Here is a 25,525-nt window from a genome sequence, read left to right as displayed (position 1 = left end):
GGGAGTGTTCCACGACAACACCACAAGATTATGGATTTCACAGTGGGACAAAGGTGATAACCAAGGATAGATGAGGGCAGAAGTGGCGAGGATCAGGCGACAACGGGACAAAGTCAAGAATAATTTCATCTCTTAGAAAATAAGAAATATTGTACAGAAATTAAAAAAAATTCTATAAAAACATAATTTCAAAATTTTATCTGAGAGAGAGAGAGAGAGAGAGAGAGAGAGAGAGAGAGAGATCAATGGCCATAGTAGACTGACTACATCAAATTCATCAAAGGCCGGTGACCATACGACACCAATGACTCCAACAAGAATACAAAATCCATATTATCGCAAATATGCCAATCCGAACCAAGCCGGTAGTGACAAAAGGATCATGCCATGATTGCTGTCAGAGAAATAAAACAGATATCATTTATTTACGACTGTTGATCTCCACCGCCAATCTTGGTCCACTAAGCCACTGCATATTGATGGATCAGGTGGCAAAAGCATTGGAATAAGAGCACAAAGTGGCTTCCAAAGAGATTAAGCGAGCCAGCAACTTAAAACTAGATTATTTACTTCTCAAACTGTCTGGTTTCATGGTTTATTTCACTGTTCTAGTCAGTGGGCTGGTGTGTTTTGATGAATTCACATCAAAACCATGGTCCATTAAGCAGAAGAGGGGACAAAGTTCAAGGTGGTGAAAGGCATCCATTTCACCCTTGCTTCAAAAGCAAAATTTCTTCTTCTGCAGAAATGCCAAAGAGTAGGTCAGTTATTCGACTTGTCAATCGACAGCATAGACAGAATTTATGAAATTGACCATCTGACTAACCCGCATCTTGGCCTCCTCTTGACGGTCAATATATGCAAGAAGTTCATCTTGCCTCATAAGAGCTTCATGCAAAGCCTACCAAAGAACATAACCATTTCATTGATGCATGTAGGAGAACACATTCTCAAATATAAACAGCAAAAATATCATAAACATAAAGAGAGAGCATATGCTAACTAATTGCACGACTGCAGGGAATATGTATAAAAAAAAAAAGCACACGTGCAAAACGACGCATGGCAATGAGGACATCTAAATCATGACTTAAGAACTTCTAGAACAGGTTTGAGAATAGTTTCACTTATCAAAGAATTCAAGTGACAAGAAAGACAATGTTTTGGCTTGAATATTATGCTCCACTAGTAAGTGTTGCTTTCTATAACACAGGCACTTGTGTTAGATTAAGATTTATGGAATAGATAGATAGGACAAAGCACACCTTTTTCGTGACAATAAGCTCAGCTTCTAATGCATCTACCCGACAAACAGCTGCGTTGAGCAACTCATCTTTCTCTGAAGGCATTTCAGATGGTTTTGCTTTAAGGGTGTCCACCTTTTCTTCCAGCTCTTCCAACCTTCTTAGAAGGCGTGAAAAGAGGTCAGCCTCTGTAAATACAGGAGCAGGTGAAGGAGGACGGAATTCCTCCTTGGGCACAGGATCCGCAGCAAAAGAAGGATCGTGTTCATCTATTTCAGAGACTTCATTCTTTAGCCTCTTTGACACACATCTGATGACTGAATAAACCAGTGTATAGAGATACATGATGATGGTCACAAGGAATTGGATTGTTCGAGCTTGAACTCCTTGAGGAGTGTTGTGTGTCTTATAGATAGAGCATTCTCCTGCAATGAAGATAACATGAGCCAACTTTATCTCAGAAAACAATAATACAGCATGATGACAGGTTAAAAGCTACATGGCATCCCAAATGCAATAAAAATTCACCTCCAGGAATTATTCTCTTTGAACCATTCAAATAATTTGCTGAGGATCCAAAAAGAGCCCAAAGTAATCACCAATAGACAAGCCTACAGAACTCTGAGGTGCTTCTTTGAATAACCATGTAAGTTGACATCCGAACTTTTCCAAGTTGATGCAAATGGCATGGATTAGCAAGAATTTGAACTTCCAAATTAGACGTTTAGAAGATATTTAGATGAGGGGAGGAAACCCAAAATAGCTTGGTCCATGGATTTTGGTGATTAAACAAATAAGATAATTGACCAAATTGTAAAATGATGTAGATCTATTTGCTCTAAAGAAGTTTGTCAACTCCATTGAAAACCCAGTATCTTGAAGCCATAGTTTGCCAACTGATAAGACTATTTAGTCCCACATTGGTTGAGGAATATGAGAACCGAGGGTTCATAAGTCCGCTGAGTCTCCCTTACCCTCAAAGGCACCTTTTGGAGCTCACATGCTCCGAAAGGACAAAACCGTGCGATTACGCCCATCGCCCAAAGCGGACAATTTCTTGCGAGCCTACGGGCCGCACCAATGGCCGACCAACCAAATAGTCCCTTAATATTTTGGCGCTAGAAGGAGGGGCCGAGGCCTACATCTCGACCAAGCAAACTAGCTCCTGAGTCGTGCACCTCGGCTATGAGTCCTTGCTCCCATACGAGAGGGAGCACTGATAAAACCATTTAGTCCCACATTGGTTGAAGAGTATGGGAACCAAGGGCTCATAAGTCCACTGAGTCTCCCTTACTCTCAGAGGTGCCTTTTGAAGCTCACATGCTCCGAAAGGACAAAACCGTGCGGGTACGCCCATCGCCCAAAACGGACAATTTCTTGCGAGCTTACAGGCCGCACCAATGGCCGACCGACCAAATAGTCCTTTATCACCAACAAATAAAATCGATTTGTTATGTCAACAATCAAACAAGTGTAGGATAACATTAATATTTGAGATCATCCTCAATATCTCTAATTATCAGCAATAAAGATGAAATTACTTGCAATAACAACTATTAAAAAAAACATTAGATTCATGGACCTTTAGATGTAGATAGCCTTTTGTTAGAGACTTCTTTCTTCCAGCCGCCATCAACAGCCTTGTCTACCATGGGAACGTATTCATCATACTGTGGAAATCCAGAAGAGAAACTAGCTGCCTTAACCATTTTTGCCTGCAGGAGGAGACGAGATTCATAAATGTTAATAATGACTTCTTACAACCGCCACCAATGGATATCTTCACAATTTCAGAGGCAACTACATTTATCACTGTTAACAAGAGGTGTATGTGGCATAAAGACTAAAAGCTAAAGTTAAGAACAGAATACAGCCAAAAGACTGCAAATAAAGAAAAACAAAGGACATAATTAATTCTTGTTATGAAAGCAAAATTAGTGATATTGTGCAAGTCCACAGTAAAGAGAACAATAAAAGAGGATAAACAGTGTCATAAGCAATGCTAGAGAAGATTAATAACTGCAAAATTTGAAAATTCAGCTTCCTTTCTGAAGCAACAGGAAATAAAAACTGATTATACACCTCTTGAACAACTATAATAAACAAACTTACCTCTTCATGTACTGGGGTCAAGCGAGGATATGATACATGAGCCCGTGCTGCTTTAGGAGAAGCGATATCTTCAGCTTCTGATCCAGATTCGGCAGTAGATGTATCACTACCCCTTATCTGTTTCAGCAACAAATAATTCAGTACCACAGAAATTTGATTTAAGTGCAAGAACCGATATCAAATGAGAACTCACTGTTGGGTTTTGTGGCTTAGCGTATGCAATGATCTTTCCCTCCCCATTTGAAACAGCTACAATTTGCCTGGCACATTGTGCTTCACCACTAAGGACCATCTGTATACCAACAAATCTCATGGTAAATACTGCACATGAAAAGGAAAGAAAATGTTGAAAAAAATGAGATTCTAACAGATACCTTCAGTATATTTGGGTCCTTCCATGGGCCTTTTTCAGATTTTAGGCATCCTCCATGATCTGCACAAGTACAAGAACCACCAAGAAACTCTGGCAACTCACTGGAGAATAATTCAGAGTAATATGTTATAAGGTAGAGTCAACACCTGCCTTCATGGTCAAATGTTGTATAAAATAATAGGCAAAGGACATACCTGGGCTCGATTATCTCTAACAGCTTATTCTGGTACTTTGTTCCAAGAACCTGATGGAAGTTGGAAAAACAATCTCAGCATGCATCTTCTCGTCTGAGTAAAGATCCATTTCATCAAGATATGAAAAAGAACTTACATGAATTTTAGAAGTAGTCTTTGGGTCCAGAAAGGACTTTACAGTGTTCCACAGAAGCCTGAATCCTGGGCCCGCATTGACGATAAACATTCGGTGCAAGGTCTACAGACATTGTTTCAACAAGGTACAGGCATTTCTAGTCAATGTGAATATTACTACATTCAAAATCCACTCAAGTGAAGATGACTATGTCTTGTATACCTCAGGGTAGTTATCATTGTCAATCTTCTGCAATCGTTGAATTAGTTCTCTGGCAGTCTTGCTGAAGTTTTTCAAACCCTATAAATCAGACAGATCATGTCAAGAATTGAAGTGATGCATCAGTTCACTGTACATTCTAACTAAAGAAAATTTATGTTTCTTCATGTTGCTGAGTCTGTTATAACATACCACGCCTTGAACATCAAGAATAGTTGTACTTGAATCAATGTGCCTTTTTGCAGCAATTGAACAAGCCGGGAATTTAATTAAAAAGCTCCTCTCAAACTCCTTCACATGATATTTTACATAACGCTCCATAGTGGTGACCTGCATTAATTTGTTAGGATCGACTTTCCCCAACCTTTCAATATAAACAGGTCTCCCCTCTTTGTCCACCCCATGATAACCATGAGGATAGTATTGTAGAACTTCATTTAACTCAGAATACTCAAAGTCCTGATGAAAGATCAAATTCAATTAGATAATTAAAGTAAAGACAATGTAAACAAAAGATGTACTGCTACTACGGGATAAGGGGAAAAGGAGGCCAACATCTGAAAATAGAATATGCAGTTTAGTTTACAAGAAGGTTTTATATTTGTCCAACCAAAAATTCATAATCATTTAGAAACACTCATATAAAGTTAGAAATAATTTAATAGAAAATTATATTCCAAAGTAACAGTTTAAACTTTAAAGTAATATGCAGATAATAAACAAGATATAAGTTTAACAAGATAATGACTTCTGTCATTCCTTTGAATGCAAATTCTAGCACGTGAGATGATTTACAATTTTAATATAAGCATCTCATGTTACAGTTTAATATTTACTTGTTAATATAAGGAGAACATATCAAAACTCATAAATATGTCCATTCCTAGGTTATTAAAATTCACTGAAGATGTGCCTCAAATAAATCTTCATGAAATTGACTTAACATAAACATGACAAGCTCCCGAGGTCTCTATTATTTTATACGTTTTAACAGGTGTTCACAGAGCTATTCAGTTGTATACTAAATAATTGCTTCATAGTGTTTGAGGTTCAATAAGTAATAACCTCAACAATAGTGTCCGTGCCATATTCCTTTCTCCATTGAAGCATTTCGGCCCACATATGCTTTGCTTTCTCGATATCAAATTTCCGTGCTTTCAGAAATCTATAAGAAAACAAGTTTTCAAAATATTAGGCATGAAAAATTAACTGCAAAGCAACAAGGTAAGCATAATTTGCTTCATAAGGAAAAACGTATATGAGAATATTGAAGAAACAACAATATTTCAGGTAATTAGTGAAAAGAAAACAAAATATTAAAATCTTCTTCAGTCTAGAAAGAACTATACACCTATAATCCAGGAACAGAAAGGCTAAGTATGAATCGACAGAAGGACAAATGAAGAAGGAAAACTTAGAAGTTATAAATCAAGCTAAGCAGACTTAAAGGAATTGCATATTAACAATAATTGAGGATGAAATACAGAAAAAAAAACTCTGAAATATTTTGATGCCTTGAAAAAGACAAATAAAAAGCACTAGTGCAAATCAATACAAATTTAAGTGCAAGAAAGGTAGATAAGTTCTATGAATGACTTGCTCAGAAAGAATTAGCATGACAGCCTTATAAATCTTCCCTACCATGGTTGGTTGCATGGATCAAGAGAAAAAGAAAGGTGGTTTTCGTGAAGGTAACAAGGGTCAAAATTGCAAAAAAAGCTTAAAGATATATGGCAAAAGCATATAAAGATATTTAATGGCAAAACATTGGTAAAAGAGAAATAACTTACCTCAGCATCATATGATAATCATCATGCTTTGCAGGCAACAATTCATCTAAAATTAGTGACTGACGGAATGCATCAACAGCCTCTAGTTCCTCAATATTTCTTATGTCCTCAATTGAAACAGAAACGACCCGACCATCACTCTTCCTTCTGTTCTTTTTCTTTAAAGAATGCCTAAATTTCGTAGATGCATTTATAGCTTTTTTCTTCAGCGATCCAATTCTTGTCCTTCTTTCATCTTCTGAATTTTCAATATCTGATTTTCGTTCCTTTCGCTCATCATGGCTTGAAAACCCCTCAAAGCCTATAACAAGTAAAGATGTCATACATGATTCATTAATGAATAAAGATACGTTATAAAGGATGCAGAAAAACAAGAGAATTTTTCTTATGCCAAATGGAAGAGTATGCCACTTGAGAAAAGGAAACAAATGGAGTGACATAGAATGATAGAGCTTCAAGAGTAGAAAGATCCCAAATGTTTTGTAATATCTTGCCAAATGACTGATTAACAAATTTACACATCACTACTAATCACTTTGATTCCAAACAAAGGGAAAAAAAATGCTTGTACATTGTAAGTTTGTTACAAAATTTGGATTCTAACATCAAATACAAAATGACTAAAGCCAGGTCAAGCAATAAATCCGATCGAAAAATTTGGGTAAAGTCTTGTTTGAGGCAGAAACAAATAAGTTTACATTTGGGGAAATGCTTTTTAAATGGGGTAAATTACCCATGCAAATTTTAACGGTAATGTGGTCTGTCACAGACCTGATAATGTAGCATCCACACTCGTGGATCCCATGCATCGGGTCTGTGTTAGGAGCCACCTAGCAGCAATATTGATAATTTTTATCAATAAATGAATCCCATCCTAATGTTTATTGGCCTGACTCAAGTTTGTAAAACATGGAACAACAAATGAATAATTTTAAACACCAAGGGCTTTTATTGAACATACTGCTTTTCTTTGAATGTGGTGATAGCTCATGAAGAAATTGAGACACTTAATCATTAATCAGAAACCCAACAGCAAATTCAGTCTACAGCATACATCGATACCCTACTAGTAGCTATAAACAACCAAGGATGTATTTTGCTAAGATCTCATACAAGAAGCAAGCAGATCAGATTGATCTAAAATGAAAAATCCAAAGTCCACATATTTAAACTAGTCATTATGATCTGACACAAGGAAAAGGAAAAAAGCGACTCACAGGGCCTAGCGAACCGATCCAGTGGCCCCGACATATCACAAGGACATATCACGGCAAACAAACCAGCGCGATCAAAATACCACGGGGGGAGGATGAGGAAGAGGAGGCTAAGCGAGCACAATTACTCCTGCAAAGAAGCTACATTCGAGTCAGAAATCCATTGCAAACCCTAGAATGCCCAGATCTCCCAGAAACCCCAACCGGAGTCGGAACCTAACTACCTCAAAAGATCTGGCGCCTCGAGACGGATGCAGAGATGATCCAGACGCAGGCGATAGGTTCAGGCGCGAGATCGATCGTGGGGACGGCAGCGGAGAAGCGGCGGTAGGACAGCGGACAGAGCTGAGGTGCGGGAAGGGCATGAGGGGGGCAGGCGAAACTAGCGACGTAGATAAAGAAACGAATCGCGACTTCCTCGGCCGAGAAATCGGGGGCCTTTCGGTGAGGGCCCGAACCGCAAGCTGCAAACACTCGAGTGTGCGGGGCCCCAACAGAAGCCACGTGGTTGGTGCTGCCCCCCCGCGGATAGTGGGTCCCAAGCGGAACGCGCCGGTTTTAAGCGACCTCAAGATATTTTTATTCTCTCTAGGCTTTATTATTATTATTATTATTATTATTGAAAACCGCTGATATTGCGACATAAACATGTGAATTAGCATTTATTTTCCAAATATTCGATGTCCGAGTCTGGGGCCCATATAAGGTGGGGCCAATAGGAGAGATGTTGCAAATACTACAGATATATATATTAAGAAGTAAATGAATTATGAGCAGCAATTGAGTACTATTTAATCAACCCCTACCGACTCGAAATTAAGAGAAGCAATTGAGTACCATTTTAATCAACTACCACCAACTCGAAATAAAAGAGTTTTGGGTCGTAGTAATGCTGAAGCAAGCTGTACCTTATTCACCATCACCAAACATGAGTTTTGACTGCAATAATATAATGTCAACCGATGATACCAAAGAGATGACAGGCTGACTGACCATCTTGGTTGGTTGGAGGATAATGCTGGGGAGATGCGACTCTTATTTGTCTTTCTGAGAAGAATATTAGCTTTGGAATGTCTCTGATTGTAATAATGTTATTTACTGGTGCAGATCGGCTCTTTGAAGAAACAATTATCATGAGGGAGATTAATAACGGATGGCAGCTGGAAAATATTCCGAAAAGAAAATTGTTTGATGGGGAAATAATAATAATACATAGCAAGGATCAAATATACCTGTCTTCGCATCGGTTCCCTCGCGACAACGTCACTCACTATCGCAGGTGTCACCATCTCGATACCATAGTGCCCCCTTGGACAGGTTAGGATGCACAGAATGCGTTGACAAGGCCGAATCTGTAGCTTTTCGACCAGCGTGACTGAACTTAAACAATCACAAAATCAGGTAAGCCTAACACTCGGTAATAGAAGAGATTAAATATCATTTTCCCTCTACATGTCTACACCTTTGCAGTAGCTTCATAATTTTCTTTTTCGAAAAAAAAAAAACAGCTTAGATTAATTCAAATATCGAACTTAGATCAGTACTAAAAAAGAAGAAAAAAGTTGAAGGCTTTGGGCCAATTCCCTTGGAACAAAAATTGAGATCTGAATGATCTAACCCTATTTGCCAACTAGTTGGCATATCAATTTCCTTCATGAAAAAGTATGAGAAATTTTTTGCATCTAAAAAAAACATCTTGCATGAGGTTGTAAATCGCCAAGGGGGATCACAGTGTCGTGGCAACAGGCGTACCATGTATTCTGCATTCGTCTCCACTTCCACTTTCCCCACTCGTCACTCCTTACACAACAGCAGTCCTTCACGAATAGCAGCCAACTCGTTGAGGAAGCTGCCTTTGCCTTCAGTGTTCTTGCCACCTGCAAACAAGCAGATGCCAATAGAGTCACGAAGCAGCAAAAATCCCACCCCACCAACCTGGAATGGCTCATGAAAAGTGCCATCAGTGTTGAGCCTATACCAGTCCTGCTGCAGAGGAGACCATCTAAAATTGATCCGGTTTATCAAATCTTGTTGGCCCTCGTATATGGAAGAAGGAATACAATCAAAACCATGCACCATCACTTGATAGAAAATGGATTTTGGAGTTTTCTTGCAGTTCCCAAAAACTACCTCATTTTGGGCCTTCTAGATTAACCAAAAGGTATATGCGATCAAAGCTCTCAAGGTCATAGCACCATGCTTGTTGAGATCACTCCCTTCCAGCATGCCATGAGTCCAAGTGTTGAAAGTGAATGTCCAGCTTAACCTAATAAGTGACCATACTGTAGAACTGAAAGAGCATTCGAAAAATATATGACTAACACTTTTACAGTGGGAATAAAAAAGATAGCATCAGTGTTGGGGACAAATGCCAAGATTGGCTCAGTGATCTCTTAACACTATTGCAGTAGCTTCATGTTAAGATGGTGCGCATTGTGGGGAAGCATCTCCTAACATGGCATCTTTTATTGTTCATTTGACCTAATCCTACATCATGATTCTCTTAGCATATCGAGCACAATGATCTGCATATAAGAAGTCTATTTGCATCTTAAAATGGAGGATTTTCTAGGCCTCCTCTTCTTAAGAGAGGAATTCCTCCCATTTTCAAAGTAAATAAGAAGCCCCTTTATCTTTGTTTTAATAGGAGTCTCTATTATGAGTTCATTGATTTTTGCACCATAATGCAATGCCCGTTGACTTGAGCGGGGTGACATTGAGGGTTGACTCCTAGTATACGACTGTTTAATAGTTTTACACCCACCCAGCAGCAGCTATGCACTCAAGAAGAGTCCCCTTAGTCGTGATTTTGTCTACACGATCATCTTCATAGAAAAAAGTTTTACACTATAAAGACATAATATTTTAACAATCAAAAGATAATCCTCTTCAGTATAAAGAGGACCAAAAGGTCCCAGCAACGACATCTCCTACATCAGCTTCTAAGTCTTCAATGGGGTCATCTTAAATCATTGGATCACTTGGAAATGCAACCAAAAAGAGGCAATACTTATGAAACAATTCAGATAATAAAAAATAATAAACTTTGAGAAAACAAAAAACATACCTACAAAGAGGCAATACTAGTATTAAGGAACAATTCAGAGAATCAAAAGATAATAAGCTTTGTGATTCGGCACTCTTACTAATGTCTATGAAAATAATAACTATAGTTGTCTTCTTGAGTTAACTTAAGACTCCCTTGGAAGCACTCTTAAGTTTTTTTTTTTTCCACACATCTCATATAAAAAAATTATGCATTCGTCATCAATACTTTATATACATAGGATATTTATTGAATAACTATATCCTAATTTCCAAGATTTGTTTCTTCACACAGAAATCTTTCCATACTTTGAATTCCTTATCCTCCAAGTAACCTAGTTCTTAGAGAAATTTGATTCATATTAGAAATCACGAAATAATTACCAACCATATTAAAAAGAACCAAAGACTTTAATTTTAAGAGTACTGTCATCTAAATTAAACTTCTTATTCATAAAAAACACCGCCAGAAGATTCCATATCATAGAAGATCCCTAGTGAGTTCTTCAGACTTTCGAATCCAGGCAATCCACCTTGAAAATATATCCAATATTGAAATATAACATATAAATCTAAGATTTTCTGCTAGCAGGTGAATGAATACATCTAGATTTGCTGACAGTAAACCATTAGTTGTCATGAAGCAAAACTAAAATTGTCATTGGTACATGTCCTTTACTACATGAACTTCAATTAGGCAGAGAAACACACTCAGTTTTGTAAATACATACTTCTCTACCTCTTCATATAATCAAAGAATTTGCATGATTATGAAATCAATTAGCTAGCACATGCTTCTCTACAGATAATTATGAAATTAAAGATTTAAAATCAATCAGTTTGATTAGCTGCTAGTTACTAGAAATTAGTCAAAACATGTAGTGGGCGAAATTAGCTGAGTGCATTATCATCACATACAGATCTCAAACTTACCAAGAATAATAAATAGTTTCTTAGATTGCTTTCTGCTTCTATAACATGTGATGGTAGATTAGTGTCACGGACTTAGCTGGTTTTGCCTAAGTCGTGCGGCACCCTTGCGTGTCCGTCTGCAAAGGTCAGCCTCCCCGAAGCCTCCCTTTGTCCCTTAGGACCAACAAAGAGAGAACGGGTTAGAAAGAACGCCTCAATCGGGATCCACAAGCAAACATCTCCGAAAAACACTTCATAGACAATGCAAATTACAAACAGACCTAACAAGCTCTGAACAGTGGCACAACAAAGGGTAAAATGGTCCATTACAGATCGAAAATCTCTCGCATGTGTCCACATGACACAACCTTTATTTACAAGCCTAAAGAGGCCACCAACCCAACTAAAATGGGACTATTAAGCCTTCGGCCGCCCCTCTACATTCTGTACAAGGTATGAACATGCCAAGAGACACAGACATACATGAGCATTACATCAAACATCTTGTTTAGAAGTTTGTCCGTGACATTCTCCCTCACTTATTCCTTCGACGTCCTCGTTGAAGCCTTTGTCGACACTGCAACTTCTCGCCTTTGCTGAGTCTTCAATCTTCTGCTCCAGCTACAATGCGCCTCTTGGCTCCTAGCTGCTCTCCGCTGCTGTTTTTGAGTAGTCGAACCTTTGATCCGCCATGCTGCTTCAACTCACCAATGACTCTGACTCTGGTGTGGGGTTGGCTGAGTTGTGTTGATCATTGTTGATTCCTGCGGATCCCCCAGATGAAGGAAAAGACCATCCTTATTGCGCCAGTCTCTCAAATTCCTCATGCTGCTTGAACTGGGTGGATGCTTGTTGGAGCTTTAACGAGCATCGTCTCGCAAACTTCTGAAGTTTTGGGTCCTTCCTCCACAAAATTTGCTCATTGACTCTTCTTTCACTTAGTTGTCGCATCCAAGTAGGTTCGCATCACTTCCGCTTTCGATTGGCATTTCGTTGGGAAATGAAGCGGACAATCTACTCTCAGTAGCACTGATCACCGTTGGTGAGGATTTGACAACTATTGTCTTCCATTATCTTCGAAGGGTCTTTGAACATATGCAGAGCTCCTCTGCTGGATAGATAAGAGAATTGGGGTACTCGGTTTCTCCCATCCTCTTAAGAGTTGAGAAGGCAAAGGATACTTGACTTCGCTCGCCTCCTCGAGGTTGTACTTCATGCATCGAGCTGGTTACTAACCTTCGCCTGCTCTTTGCTCACACTTCTGAAGCACTTGAAGTGTTTGCACTCCTTGCGTTGAGTTAGCTACTGTGATTCACCTTCTCAATGCCATTGAACTTCTGGAATGCAGGAAGTTTTCACCCCAACTTGGAGTAATTCTCTGATAGATGAGGTCGCCTCTGGGATTGTACCGTCTTCTCCATCAACCCTGCCGCCTACTCCACTGAGTAGCAAAGGTACAGCACTACGTACTGCTTGCTTCGTTCCTTGGTCGTGCACTCTTGCATGACCCGAAGTCCTTCACTTACGGCTATCTTGATGAGAAACTTGTTGACACCGGTCTTACGAAGTTCCTCGGCCTCTGCCCTTCAGCCTTGTCTCGGTACTTGGAGATTGCCTCTGCATGCTCCACCTCCTCGGCCCCTTTCACGACCAAGCACTCTCCCTCCATGAGAGCAAGGGATCAATGACTTTCACGGAAGTCCCGCCTCTGCGGTACCATGGCGCAGCCATGCCCATGGCGCTACTATCCGTTGCCTCGCATCTGCATCCCTTTTCTTCACAATCAGTAGATATGTCTCTGTGGCACTCCTCCGAGTCCACCTCCATTCTAACTGATGCTTGATTTTGGGTAGCTAAGTCCCCCTGGACTCGTCGTCGCTTCCTCGCCCTTTTCGACCCCCTGCTTCAACACATCTGTGTTCTCCAAGCAGCTCTCCTTTGGTCGATGGAAAGACAGACTGCAACTCCCATGCATGGCCTCTGCCATCGCATTATAGGGTCTGCACCGATTCTGTTCTCCTTAGCTTCCTTGGTAGCAACGTTCGCTTACTCGACCTTGTCCTCTGACTTGTCGGGCTCCCTTAAGCGAATATGAGCTCTGGAGCAGTCCAACTCTCCAGCTGCTTCGATCATACCTCTGCATGATAAAGTCCCTCCCATGGAACTCACTGGTACTTGCATTCGAACTTTTCCCTTGGTGGAACACAGCCCCCATATGCTGATGACCAAGGTTTTCATCCGATGCAAAATTCGATGCACGCACGAAAGACCCGCCTCTGCGGTACCATGGCCTTCACTCCTTAAATCCATAGCCCTTCTTGCCGTCGTGTTGTTCACCGAAGTGGAGCTTCCAGTAGCTCCCGATCATACCTCCATATGATATAGTCCCTCCCGGGACTAGGTCGTGTGTATCGCATTGCCACGAACTGTTCCACCACGATCCGCTGCACCATGTCGCCTCCTGGTGACATCTCCATTGCATTCTGATCCTTGTGGAATAAACTCGAATTGTGAACCCTCCATGTGTGGCCTTTGCCAATACATCGCAGGGTCTCCTCCACCTTCGATTTTGTTCGCTCCTTTGGCAATCAACCTTCATCCACCCACTCTTGGGTCACACCTAGATGAAGCACCGCTCTAGGACAGTCCGTCGCCTAGTAGCTCCCGAAGTCCACCGACTTCACTGTAATTTGTGCACCATTGTCTGGATCCTGGGCCTCTGCCCCTACCAGCACAATCTCCGCTGCGCACCGCTTCCTTCATGGCAACTTGAATGACAACACTGTGGCATATTCTTCAAGAGTACCCGCCTCTGCGTCCTCTTGCCCCGTGCTAAGGCCTTCTGAACTCAACTTCGCCTCCGCAAATTGAGTCGCCTTAGTTCCTCCATCAAATGCTCCTCCGAGATAAGGTGCATGTGCCCCGAAGCTCCCTTCGTCTTTGGCACCATGCAAGATGAGTCCGCTCTGTCAGAATGAAGGACCCATGGAACAACATGATTCTACTCCTGCCTCTGCAAGAGTTCATGTCCTTGACCTCTGTCTAGGGAAAGCACTGTGCCTCTGCTCCATGTTCCAACTTCTATGCTGGCTCCCTTCATGCGGCTTGGGTACTTCGCCAAGTTACACCCAAGTTGCTCCGCTCCTCGTTTTTGTATTGAGTCGATGGTGGCCCTCGCACCCACCATTCCACGGGTCAGCCCTCCCTTGAGTCCGATCTCCATATCGACTCCAAGTGTGCCTTCATTTAAGTTGCTTTGGATCGCTCCCCCACTTGATCTCGCAATGCATCCACCAATGCATTCTCTCAAGCGAGATCATGCGACGACTCCTCGCCGCTTGCTCAGTCCATCGAGCTTCGTGGAATTGTTGTTTGTTGAGGTACTCCTCCTCAACTTGTGAGGTCCGTCTCACATGATTCTCCCTCGGAGAGCCGGGACTTATCCCTCCTGGATAACTATCCCATTGGAGCAACATCTCTCTTCGTTTCGGAGACCACCATCCCCTTGGACTACTCCGATCTGCTGAACAAACTGTGCATTGTTCTGCCTCCTGCAAACGCACTTGCTAGATTGCGACTCCCCGTCAATACAGTCCCCGCTGCACCCCTCAAGGCCTAGCAACATGCTGAACTCATTGCACACTTCAGCCTCCTACGGACGTATCCTTCACATGCCGAAGAGAAAGTTTCAATGCTCCATGGCGCCGAGTTTCGGTCGCCTTGGGATGGCCACGAACATTCCATCGTCCGCATACAAGCCCATGCATGAGTATCGAATTCTTTGAGTTAGCAATTCCCCTCACCTCTGTGAGCTTTGCACAACTCTTTCGATCGCTGAACAACTCATTCCACCTTGCATGGTCTCATCCTTTGCCAAGCGCCTCGCTTGCCTTGAGCACCATCAAGTATAGTTGTCAACGTTGAGCCGTAGCTCAAACTCAGCCATCCCAACCTTTGTGCGCTCCAAATTCTTCCAAGCTTGCCTGTTCTCGTGGTGCCTCTTGCGCGAAGGGTTGGCCATTCCTCTGAATGCCAATGTTAGATGCCCGCTCCTCCGAGCGACTCCTTTTCCTTACATCTCCATGCCCGTTTTCCCCCAAACGGTCGCGCGTGTGCTGACTGCCCTCAACGCAGCCCCGCTAGGTCCCCCACGTTTGCATGCTAAGTGTTTCTATGAGTGCTTGTCCCACTCTGATACCATCTGTCACGGACTTAGCTGGTTTTGCCTAAGTCGTGCGGCACCCTTGCGTGTCCGTCCGCAAAGGTCAGCCTCCCCGAAGCCTCCCTTTGTCCCTTAGGACCAACAAAAGAGAGAACGGGTTAGAGAGAACGCCTCAATCGGGATCCACAAGCAAACATCTCCGAAAAACACTTCATAGACAATGCAAATTACAAACAGACTTTACAAGCTCTGAACAGTGGCACAACAAAGGGTAAAATGGTCCATTACAGACTGAAAATCTCTCGCACGTGTCCACATGACACAATCTTTATTTACAAGCCTAAAGAGGCCACCAACCCAACTAAAATGAGACTATTAAGCCTTTGGCCGCCCCTCTACATTCTGTACAAGGCATGAACATACCAAGAGACACGGACATACATGAGCATTACATCAAACATCTTGTTTAGAAGTTTGTCCGTGACATTAGTGTGCCAGTGATATTAATAGGCGCTCGAACCAAGCAAAGCAAGCCCTAAGCACCTCAATACATGTCGGGTGTGACCTAGGCAAGCACCTCAGGCTGGCTGCTAGGCATCCCAGGCGCTCGTCTAGGCTAACCTGCTTATAGTGAACCAAACCCAAATCAGACTCAAGCTAGACCTGAGTATGAACCAAACCCATTCCAGTCTGTATTGAAGCCCAACTGCAGATTGATTGACGAATCAGACCTGAGCCAGCACCGAGCCTGGACCGCATCTTGGTCTGACTGAACCAATGATATTGATTAATTTTATGTCTATTGGTGAAAGAGTAAATAACTCTTTGAATCCATTCAGGCCACTCTAAGAAGCTGTTTGGTTGCCTGCATTTGTGGCAACCAAAATTTACGATATGTAAAGTTATATGAAAGAACAAAATTTATAGCCCTTATTTGCTCTGTTGACATTGATAAAATAGCACAAAGTGCCATCATATTCATGCTTGGAATCTCGATCAGACATTCTTCTTCCTTAATTAAATACACTACGCAATAAACTATGATAAAATTGTCTACAGGTAGAAAAAACTTAATTGTTGCTTAACTCATAAAAAATAAAGGCCTCTAATCCCATCTCCTTGAGCTCTCTTTTCATAGGATCATTTACACTGATGCCACAGAAATGTCTGAAAAGGGAAGGAAGAGAAAGATCCATGAGATTCCAAATGAAAAGCACGTTATAACATACTTCACAAGAAGCTAGCTCTAGAATACAGAGGTAATTAACAAAAAATAATGGGAAAAACATTTACTTGAAACATTAAGGATTCCAATTCGATCGTGGTGAAGAAGCAACGATCTAGGTTAAACAACTACTATTGAGGAGATAAACCACAAGAGAAAACGGAGGAGATACAATTCACAAGGAAAAGGGTGGATTAGATTCTACCAGCCTTGTCTAGTGATGCGATCGTACGGGTATCGCCCGACGAACCCCGTTCCCAAGAGAAACAGCCGATTGCTTCCGCCATCGCGTTCAGACCTCATCACCGCCATGATAATCGGCGTGGGGATCTGGCGGTGCGACCCTCCGGTGGCTAATGGCCCGACACCGAGCCCAAGAGTTGGCGGGAAGAATCGCCGCCTCCATTGCGGTCCAGGGAAAAGAGGGGATTCGTCCGTAAGGCACTCGTACTCCCTCTCTGTTAACGTGGACGACGTCTCATACCTTCTCGTACTGTGATTTGAGGCAATGCTGGGGCCCGCCCTGCGGTGGGGACACTTCCAATCGCAAGGCACCACGTAAGCGCCATTTTAACACAGGTGTGTTCATCCGTCCGCGGATGGATAAGCCTCCCTCGCTCCGTCGTTCCCTCCCTCCCTCTTCACCGCACTCTCTCTTCTTCCCTCGGTCGCTCCCTTCCACATGAAATCAAACCCTCGTCTTCCTCCTCCTCTCTCTCTCTCCGCTCGAGTCGGAACTATGTAATGTAGCACGTTGGATGTGTCTCTCTTAGGTCAAGAATCAAGATGGCCTCCGCCCCTGCCACTTCGCTCCTACTCCCTCAAGCCGCATCCTTTCTACGCCAACTGCCCGAACCGAAGACCATTCCTCCTCGTCCTCTTCTCAGATGGAACCCTTTGTTCGGCAGCAAATGTCTTCTCACCAAGTCCTTTCCCCTTCCCCCATTTGTCGGAGTTCGCGGCCCCGTTTCCTGCTCCTTTGGTGCAGTCAAGGAGGGGGAGGAGGTGAAGCAAAACCCAATTGGCAGCGGCGGTGGCCTCCTGAGTTTGATTATTGAATCCCTCGGTGTGCGCAAGCATCCGGTACTGGCGGCCGCGTTATTGGGGCTCTTCCTGACCGCCGCCAGTCCGTGCGCTGCCGTTTTGGCCTCCTCATCTCCCTTCCCATTTCATTCCTCCTCTTCTTTGTTGGATTCTACTCGACTTGGAGATAGCTCCGTTCTTTCCCTTGTGATGATGGGTTCAGCAGCCGTAACATTGTTGGCTGGGTTTCTTTTGGATCCCGTTAGTGATTGGAAGGAGCCTAAGCTTCAGGTTTGTTGTGGCAGAGCATCTTCTGGATAAGAATTTATTATCAAACGCAATGAATATCCTGTAGTACCTTTATCTCTGACACCATGAGTATGTTTTACCTCATTGGATTAGTGATTCTTTTGACATAATTCTCTAGTATTTATTTGGATGAATATGGTTTTATGTTTTATCGACTCTGTTGCTCGCCTACTTGATACATGCATTCTGTACTCTCTTTAGCGTCTATGTTAAAGCTGCAAGAAATTATCTTCGGTTCTGTTAGAAAAAAAATACACAATCTATCCGAGTGTTTATAAAGTGGATCTCCCCTCAGTCAGGATAATTTTTCTTTGTATTTTTTTTTGTTGCTCACTTCAAACCAATGATTCATCGGATTGTTTGTTATTGAGAGTAGCTGATTCTTAGCTCATTCTTTATTTGCAACATTAATATGCTTTGTGCCTGCCGTTGAAATTTTTTGGCCTAGTAACATTACAACTTTGAACTCTTTAATTCTTGATGGCATGCACCCTCCAGAATTTGGTACTGCAAGCATACCAGCCCTTTCCTATGCTTGGATGGCTAAGTGTTTGTAAATGATAATTTCCTTGAGTACTTCCAATTTTTATATTAGAAAGTTTGATTAGTTTACTTCTTCATTTGCATTCTCATGACAGCTAGTACCAGTTTGCTATGTTGGCAAAACTGGAATTTTATTTGGATATATTTCACCATTTGATCACACTTATTTCTGATGATTTTTTTTACTATTTCAACTTCTTAGTTATAAAAACAAGCATTATGGTTTGTTGTTGTCGTTGTTATAATAGTAACAAAACCAAGCTCCTCTGGTATTTGCTGCAAGGCCACCGAGCTATATATTTGTTTCTTTACATAAGCAATTGCTGATACATGCCACTTAACATGCATTTCCAGGTGAGCATGCAATGCCTACCAAGAGATCTTGATCGGATTGGTGAAATTACAGAAACATCATCTCTAGAGGGATTGGACAGTGGTTTAACAGGTAAATCTGGACATATGAAGTCTTTTGTGCTAATTTACTCCCTAGAGTTCTACCTTCATCTGCAGAGTTGACAATTTAGTTTTTGACTTCTCCTTTTTTCTTAAATGGAAATATTTTCTTGCAATCTTGTGAGTTCTTGTGTGAGGGCATTGACAGAAGTATGGTATTTGTGCTTTCCAATGTTATGGTTGGAGGTTTTTATCCTGATTCTGCAGCTGTTACATTGGTTCCTCACTTCATTATGCCTAATCTAGAGTAGACGCATCCTCTTCACCATGCAATTAGACTAGAGACATCAAGTCAAGTACTAAATTAATGGTTCGTAAAAATGCCAGTTTTTGCTTTTGGACAATATTTATTGTCATACATATGTTTCTTTATTGCTTGTTTTTGCTGCAGATTATTTTACTTCTCAAACTTACTTCAGAAATCAGCTAGATGCTTCTGGAGTTTCACATCCAAAGGAAAGAAAGTTGGGTTTAAAGTGTAAGGATCAGATATTTTTCTCAAGAAAAGTAAAATTTCAAGGATCTTGTCTTCACAATAAAAATAGACAACTTATGAAGGCAGTTGCCACTAGCATGCCAGCATGCTTGGTTCCTCATGAATGTGATACCAAATTACTAGATTCTAACTTGGATGCTCAAGCAATTCAAATTGAATCAACAAATGATGAAACCTCTGTAATAGAAGACAGAGAAAAGTTGAGAAGGATGAGGATTTCTAAAGCAAATAAAGGAAATGTACCATGGAACAAGGGAAGGAAGCACAGTGCAGGTAAAGGATTCAAGTGTACTGACTACATTGAGTCTTGTTTCCCTGTTTTCTGAAATACATCTTTCTTACATCTCCTTATTCATATAAAATTTTCACAGAGACTCTTCAGCGCATTCGAGAGAGGACCAAATTAGCAATGCAGGATCCAAAGGTGATGTCATGTAAGAACTAGGAACTAGGTGAAATTATTATGTATGAACTGTCATTAGCAGTTTAAATTTTGTCAAGGAAAATTACAAGTACATAAGAAATTGTCATTTCTGGCATAATTGTCCATATAATTCAAGAAAATTTGAAATATATTTTAATTGTCCATATCTTGTGAACTATATTGATCCCGATCTTTTGAAGTGTTGTTTATATCTGTTAGGTATTTGCCTTTTGTTATATGAGTGCTGATTAGTATGCTTTGGGGGTATATGAATATTTAATGTAAGTAAACCAGCCTACTGATATTTATTAATCAGCATGCTGGATCTGTTGAAAACTTTATTTAAACTTTGGCTTGGAGATTGCAAAACCATTCACAGAGCTATATGGAGTGACATATACCTTTATTTGAACTTTTGTACAGGCAATCATATATGCTAGAGTTTCTGCAGTGAGATATATCTATTTATTTCCTGCCATCCGTAGATTGATAGTCTATTTTACATCTTTACAGACATAGAAAGTTACATTGCACAAATAGCATACATGTTCTATTGGATTATGGCAACTCCTGGTTATTTTCGTTATAAATAACTTGATTGATGTGCAGGTCAAAATGAAGTTAATGAACTTGGGACATGCTCAAAGGTTAGTTCTGCTTTGACTATTCAATGAAATTCATCAACTATGATCTAGAAATTCTTATATGAAAATTTATCAATGACCTAAGGTGTGAAGATAACTGACGCACAAATCTTGAGCCAATAGTGAAAGGAATGAAAATTCATCTCCTTGGGAGGAAAAGAAATGGAACTGATGCAGAACATTTTTCTTTATTGAGATGGATACAACATTTAGAATTGGACATTCTGACATATCAATTCACCATTGTTGTCTTCTCCTCTCCGTTTCTTCTTTAATTTTTTCCCTTTCTTGTCATAACTATGCTTTTATCTTTTTTTCACATGTTTTGTCTTTTATAATTGGCATAACACTAGACCTTGAGCTAACAGGCTAAAATGCGTTTTTTTATTATTTAGATACTAGGTGATGGCAATTACATCACACTTGTAGAATGATTTCACTTTTGACTTCTTTAATTTTTTTTCATATGTACTTACGTTTGTGCCTTTCTTCAGTAAGACACATGCCTTGCCTCGTACTTTGTGATGCATCACTAATGCTGAGGCTTGGGGAAACCTTGGCATCTTGATGTGTCCTGGGGCTTTAACAACTCAGCTTGGTGGCAGCATTCTTTTTTGGCTAAAATAAATCTCGTGATGGTTAATACATTCTGCTGCACTTGTGGCCTTTGTCATTTTGGAAGTTGGAATATGACAGCCTTATCAGTTATATAGATCCTTGGTCTGAGATGTGTTAAACAATCTATATTATCTTGGTAGAAAATGCTTCACAGAATTCTTTATGTTGTTATGCTTATGTCTGTTGAATCTCGGATTTTGATGATCATATCAATTGATGTGTTTATGATTTAATCTGCGTTTTGAGTGACGCATGACTAGCTTCGATCAAGGAGAGGCAAATTGATTGAAGCAGGAAGAATCAAATGTTGGGCCGGAGGATCAGTCGACGTGTCGGTAGAAGGCTTTGGTCTGTGAATTCGGGCATTGAGCCAAGAAGATCGAACATTGCGCCAAGGAGATCGGATGTTGCGAGAAGACAACATACTGATTGGACAATACACTGAAGGAGAGGACGATGCGTCGAAGGATTGGACGAAGCGCTAGAAGAACCAATGACATGTCGGATAACAAATGATTTGTGCTTTGTAATAATTTGTCTAGATTGAGTTAGTTTAGGTCTAATTGAGTTAGTTTTGAATGTAATTAGACAAACTCAATTATGGGCTAATTGGGCCTATGTTGGAACTATTTTGGGTCAAGAGAAAAGCTCATTCAGTGACCCAAAAGTTGGCGTAATTACATTCTAAACCAACTAAATTAGACCTAAACTAACTCGATCTAGACAAATTATTACAAAGCACGAATCATATGTTGTTTGGCATGTCATTGGTTCTTCCGGCGCTTCGTCCGATCCTTCGGCGCATCGTCTTCTCCTTTGGCGTATTGCCCAATCAACATGTTGTCTTCTCGCAACATCCGGTCTCCTTGGCGCAATGTCCGATCTTCTTGGCCTTATGCCCGAATTCACGAACCGAAGCCTTCTGCCGACACATCGACCGATCCTCCGGCTCGATGTCCAATCTCCTGACATGTTCAACTCCAGTCCAACATCCGATTCTTCCTGCTTCAATCAATTTGCCTCTCCTTAATCGAAGCTAGTCTTGCATCACTCAAAACGCAGATTAGATCACAAACACATCAATTGATTTCATCATCAAAATCTGAGATTCAACAATGTCATGCATATGTCTTGATAGAAAAAGCGATTTGTTGTCATTATTATATCCATTCTAGTGGAAATCACACATGCTCTTGAGCTATGTTGGTATGGAGTTTGCATGCTTGAAGTTTTTTCACAAGAATTAAAGGCTTGAAATGTAACATACTATGGTGCATTGGCAATATCTATAGATTGAGTTAAATTGATGGATACATAGAGCGGTGATGTTGCCTATTCACTTATTTTGGTTTGAAGGTCAAGCAAGTTAAAATAAAATTTATGTTGCTTTATGAATTGATAACATCAAGACTTTTGTTTGCAATAATCATTGAGAATGGTAAATGAAGAATATAATGTTGAGAAAACAAAAAATTGTTTTCAAAGAACTCAAAAATGCAAAAGATTTGAGGAAGATTGTTAAACTATCAGCAGTTGTTTTGGACTCTCGTATACATTATTGTTTTCAAATGATAAAAGTGACGTTCAGGATAAATAAAATTGATACCAATAAGATGCATGAAGACTTGATTTTGTTAGGATGTAATCTTTACAATTTTGAAGTTTTACCTGAAAATTCTTTTTCCCTTTGAACTCTACATTTAATGGCACCTTTTGAAGGGGTTTAAATTGAAATAAGTAGTTAGTGCTCATAGTTGCTCTGAAAATCCTTACCTTCTAGTTTTACCATGTTGGAAACTAAGTGGGTTGACCTGGTTTGCTTTCATGTTTTCATTGTTGACCAAGTTAATACCGCAAGAACTTTGTGTGCATTAAATTATTTGTCTTTTTTGTATTATTGTTGCAGTGAGGAAACAAGAATGAAAATTAGTGCAGGAGTACGTGAGGGTTGGCGGAAACGACATGAAATGCTGATGGTGCAGGAAGGGTGCTTTTTTGAGTGGCAGAATTGTATTGCAGATTCTGCCAGAAGGGGTTGTGCTGGTGAAGGTGAGTTGCAATGGGATTCATACAAAATCTTGAATGAACAGCTTAAGCGGCAGTGGCTCGAGAGCATGGAGAAGAGGAAAACAAAGCTCAGGACAAAGGAGAGTAAACGAGCACCAAAATCACCTGAGCAGCGAAGAAAGATTTCAGAGGCCATTGCTGCCAAGTGGGCTGATGCTGTAATTACTACCTTTTCTGCAGTAGTTTCTATAGCATGATTTTTTACCTTTTCTCAGAGAGTGACACGCAAAAAGATTCACAAAGCATTCATTTTCCTGTTTTAGCTATCTTTTTTTTTTCCTTTCACACAATTTTATGTAAGGCAAAAGCTTCATTTTTTATCATTTTTTTAGTGCAATCATGTTCATAACAGTAGACAGTTATTAGATGCATTCATGTCTATGATACTTCCAGTTCCAGTTAGCATACTTATATAACAATGTGAAGGATGTCATAAGCAAGTCTGAGTATTGAGAAAAAAGAGTGGAGTTTATTTTTAGAATTACAATTTATATTCTTAATTCCCCAATAGCCTCAAAGTATCGATTGACATTATCTTTTTCTGTATTAGGAATATCGTGCTCGAGTTTGCAGTGCAATGGCTAAGCATCATGGTACAGCTATTGGAGCTGAAAGAATACGAAGAAAACCTAGTGGTGAAACTTCTGTGAAGATTACCATGAGAAAGAAAACCATGAAGCCCAGCATCAGTAACTATGAGGACAGAAGTATCAAGAAAGTGATATCCAAGGGAAGGAAAAACTCAACTCCATTATACAAAGACCCAATGGTAAGTTTCAAATTTGAGATTATAAAGAAGATCAAAGAAGAGAGAGCAGCGAGGGAAGCAAAAAAGCAAGAGGTTACCGAAAGGGCTAAGTAAGTCCATCATGCTTACTGTTAACACAACTAAGCAACCATGTTTCTTGCTTTAATATATGATGGCATAGGCTTCAACATATTAGCTTTATGTACTTTAAGGTAGAACCAGCTTAGTTTATTTTCTTTGTTCATTCATTGTGCATAACCATTCTTCAGTGTGTTAGTCATCTCCATTATCATAACTATAATTACTTTTTGGATGATCAGGTTACTAATTGCTGAAGCAGAAAAGGCTGCAAAAGCCCTTGAGATGTTTGCATTGAATAACCCTCTTGCACAAACTTCACTATTGGAAACTAGGAAGCTGATTGCTGAGGCAACACGGTCCATTGAAAACATAGAGACTGGAATGTTAACAACACAGGATTATAGTGATAAATCTTTAGATTTTGGTGGACCACTAAATCATTTCCATAGCAATCCAGGGGTGCCAAGCATTGAGAAGTTCAAAGAAAGACTTGTAAATGGTTTTCATACACCCCCTTCAAGTAGAATTAACCATACAGATATTGATTCTGACCGGTTACCACTGGAACCTGCGGTGAACGGCTGGGAACCTTCAACAGTTACTCAAAGTACAGAGAAGTCTACAGGATTTTGTTTACCTGTGGATACTGAGAGTGTGGGAAAGGGATCAGAAAAGATCAGCAACCAAACGAGTCAATCTGTTGTTGGTAAGGCCGTAAAATATGAAAACAATTCTGAAAAAGAGGATATCAGAACGTCAGAAGGGAAAGATACTGTACCTTCGAGGAATCTCAAGAAGAAATGGGTGTGTGGAAGACTAATCGAAGTTGACAAATCTGATGAAGCAGACCAAGACAGCATATCAGGGAACAAATAGAAGACTATGAGAATGTATCAAGATAACATTAGATGTCATCCCTAAAATAGATTTGCTGGTCAATTTAGGCTGAGCAAGCTCTAATCAGGTATTTTCTTGGCTACTGTTGTAGATTTTTGTGACTGGTGTTGATTATCATAATGAAAAGGATGAACCAGCAGAAAAGATTGTCAGCCAGTTATATCATGGATGGCACGATCAAATATAACCTGCCGAATAATTTTGCTCCAATACCTAGAGACTCAACACCTCAGAAAAGGCTTACAGTTTCCAGTTTCTGTGCTGATTTGTTGCCTGAAGCATAATTTTGTGCAATGCATACTACATTATGAATGTTCTGTCATGGAAGATTTCAATATTACAATTATATTGAGCCAACTACAATGACTCAAATGTAACTGCCACAGACTGAACTTGAACTGATGTTAAGCAGTCAAATCAACTTGCTGTTAGAATTTTTGGATGAACAAGTTTTTCAACTGGAGAGAAAAACCACTGCTGTTGAAGTATATTTAGTCATTAATTTGTCTTTCAAAATGTAAGCTTGGCAATATGTGGATTTGGGCTATATTGACACAAGCTGGATGTTGATGTGATGAATGAGATCTTACCTTTTATGATAATAATAACAATAATGA

General features: G+C 40.4%; 2 protein-coding genes and 1 long non-coding RNA gene across 5 annotated transcripts; 1 reads left to right on the top strand and 2 right to left on the bottom strand.

Moving 5' to 3' along the window:
• Nucleotides 1–273: 273 nt before the first annotated feature.
• LOC103987955 (phosphatidylinositol/phosphatidylcholine transfer protein SFH8) lies at nucleotides 274–7,742 on the bottom strand. 2 transcript variants are annotated; one of them, XM_009406440.3, is made up of 15 exons: nucleotides 7,486–7,742; nucleotides 7,265–7,391; nucleotides 6,048–6,348; nucleotides 5,323–5,422; nucleotides 4,450–4,716; nucleotides 4,261–4,338; nucleotides 4,060–4,161; nucleotides 3,924–3,973; nucleotides 3,731–3,830; nucleotides 3,550–3,648; nucleotides 3,357–3,473; nucleotides 2,827–2,959; nucleotides 1,266–1,669; nucleotides 827–901; nucleotides 274–739 (listed from the first exon to the last, which is right to left on the bottom strand). In XM_009406440.3, the coding sequence occupies exons 2-15, from the start codon at nucleotides 7,296–7,298 to the stop codon at nucleotides 719–721; spliced, it is 1,881 nt and encodes a 626-aa protein (XP_009404715.2). In that variant the 5' UTR covers nucleotides 7,299–7,391; nucleotides 7,486–7,742; the 3' UTR covers nucleotides 274–718. The 2 variants fall into 2 exon arrangements, with proteins under 2 accessions (XP_009404715.2, XP_009404707.2); XM_009406432.3 differs by having other exon boundaries at nucleotides 7,265–7,402; nucleotides 7,486–7,670.
• Nucleotides 7,743–8,881: 1,139 nt separating this feature from the next.
• LOC135616162 (uncharacterized) lies at nucleotides 8,882–16,963 on the bottom strand. Of its 2 annotated transcripts, XR_010488296.1 has the most exons (4): nucleotides 16,811–16,963; nucleotides 9,392–16,547; nucleotides 9,240–9,298; nucleotides 8,882–9,138 (listed from the first exon to the last, which is right to left on the bottom strand). It is a non-coding gene; the product is annotated as an uncharacterized LOC135616162 (long non-coding RNA). The 2 variants fall into 2 exon arrangements; XR_010488291.1 differs by having other exon boundaries at nucleotides 8,882–16,547.
• Nucleotides 16,964–17,220: 257 nt separating this feature from the next.
• On the top strand, nucleotides 17,221–25,396 carry LOC135615954 (uncharacterized). The gene is made up of 8 exons (XM_065115108.1): nucleotides 17,221–17,919; nucleotides 18,835–18,925; nucleotides 19,325–19,702; nucleotides 19,801–19,853; nucleotides 20,463–20,500; nucleotides 23,022–23,340; nucleotides 23,733–24,040; nucleotides 24,251–25,396. Exons 1-8 carry the CDS (start codon nucleotides 17,392–17,394, stop codon nucleotides 24,885–24,887), a joined length of 2,352 nt encoding a protein of 783 aa, XP_064971180.1. The 5' UTR covers nucleotides 17,221–17,391; the 3' UTR covers nucleotides 24,888–25,396.
• The last annotated feature ends 129 nt before the right edge of the window (nucleotides 25,397–25,525 follow it).

This window comes from Musa acuminata, chromosome BXJ1-1 (genome assembly GCF_036884655.1).
Source record: "Musa acuminata AAA Group cultivar baxijiao chromosome BXJ1-1, Cavendish_Baxijiao_AAA, whole genome shotgun sequence".
Lineage (NCBI taxonomy): Eukaryota > Viridiplantae > Streptophyta > Magnoliopsida > Zingiberales > Musaceae > Musa > Musa acuminata.
This window is presented reverse-complemented; position numbering and strand designations above follow the sequence as displayed.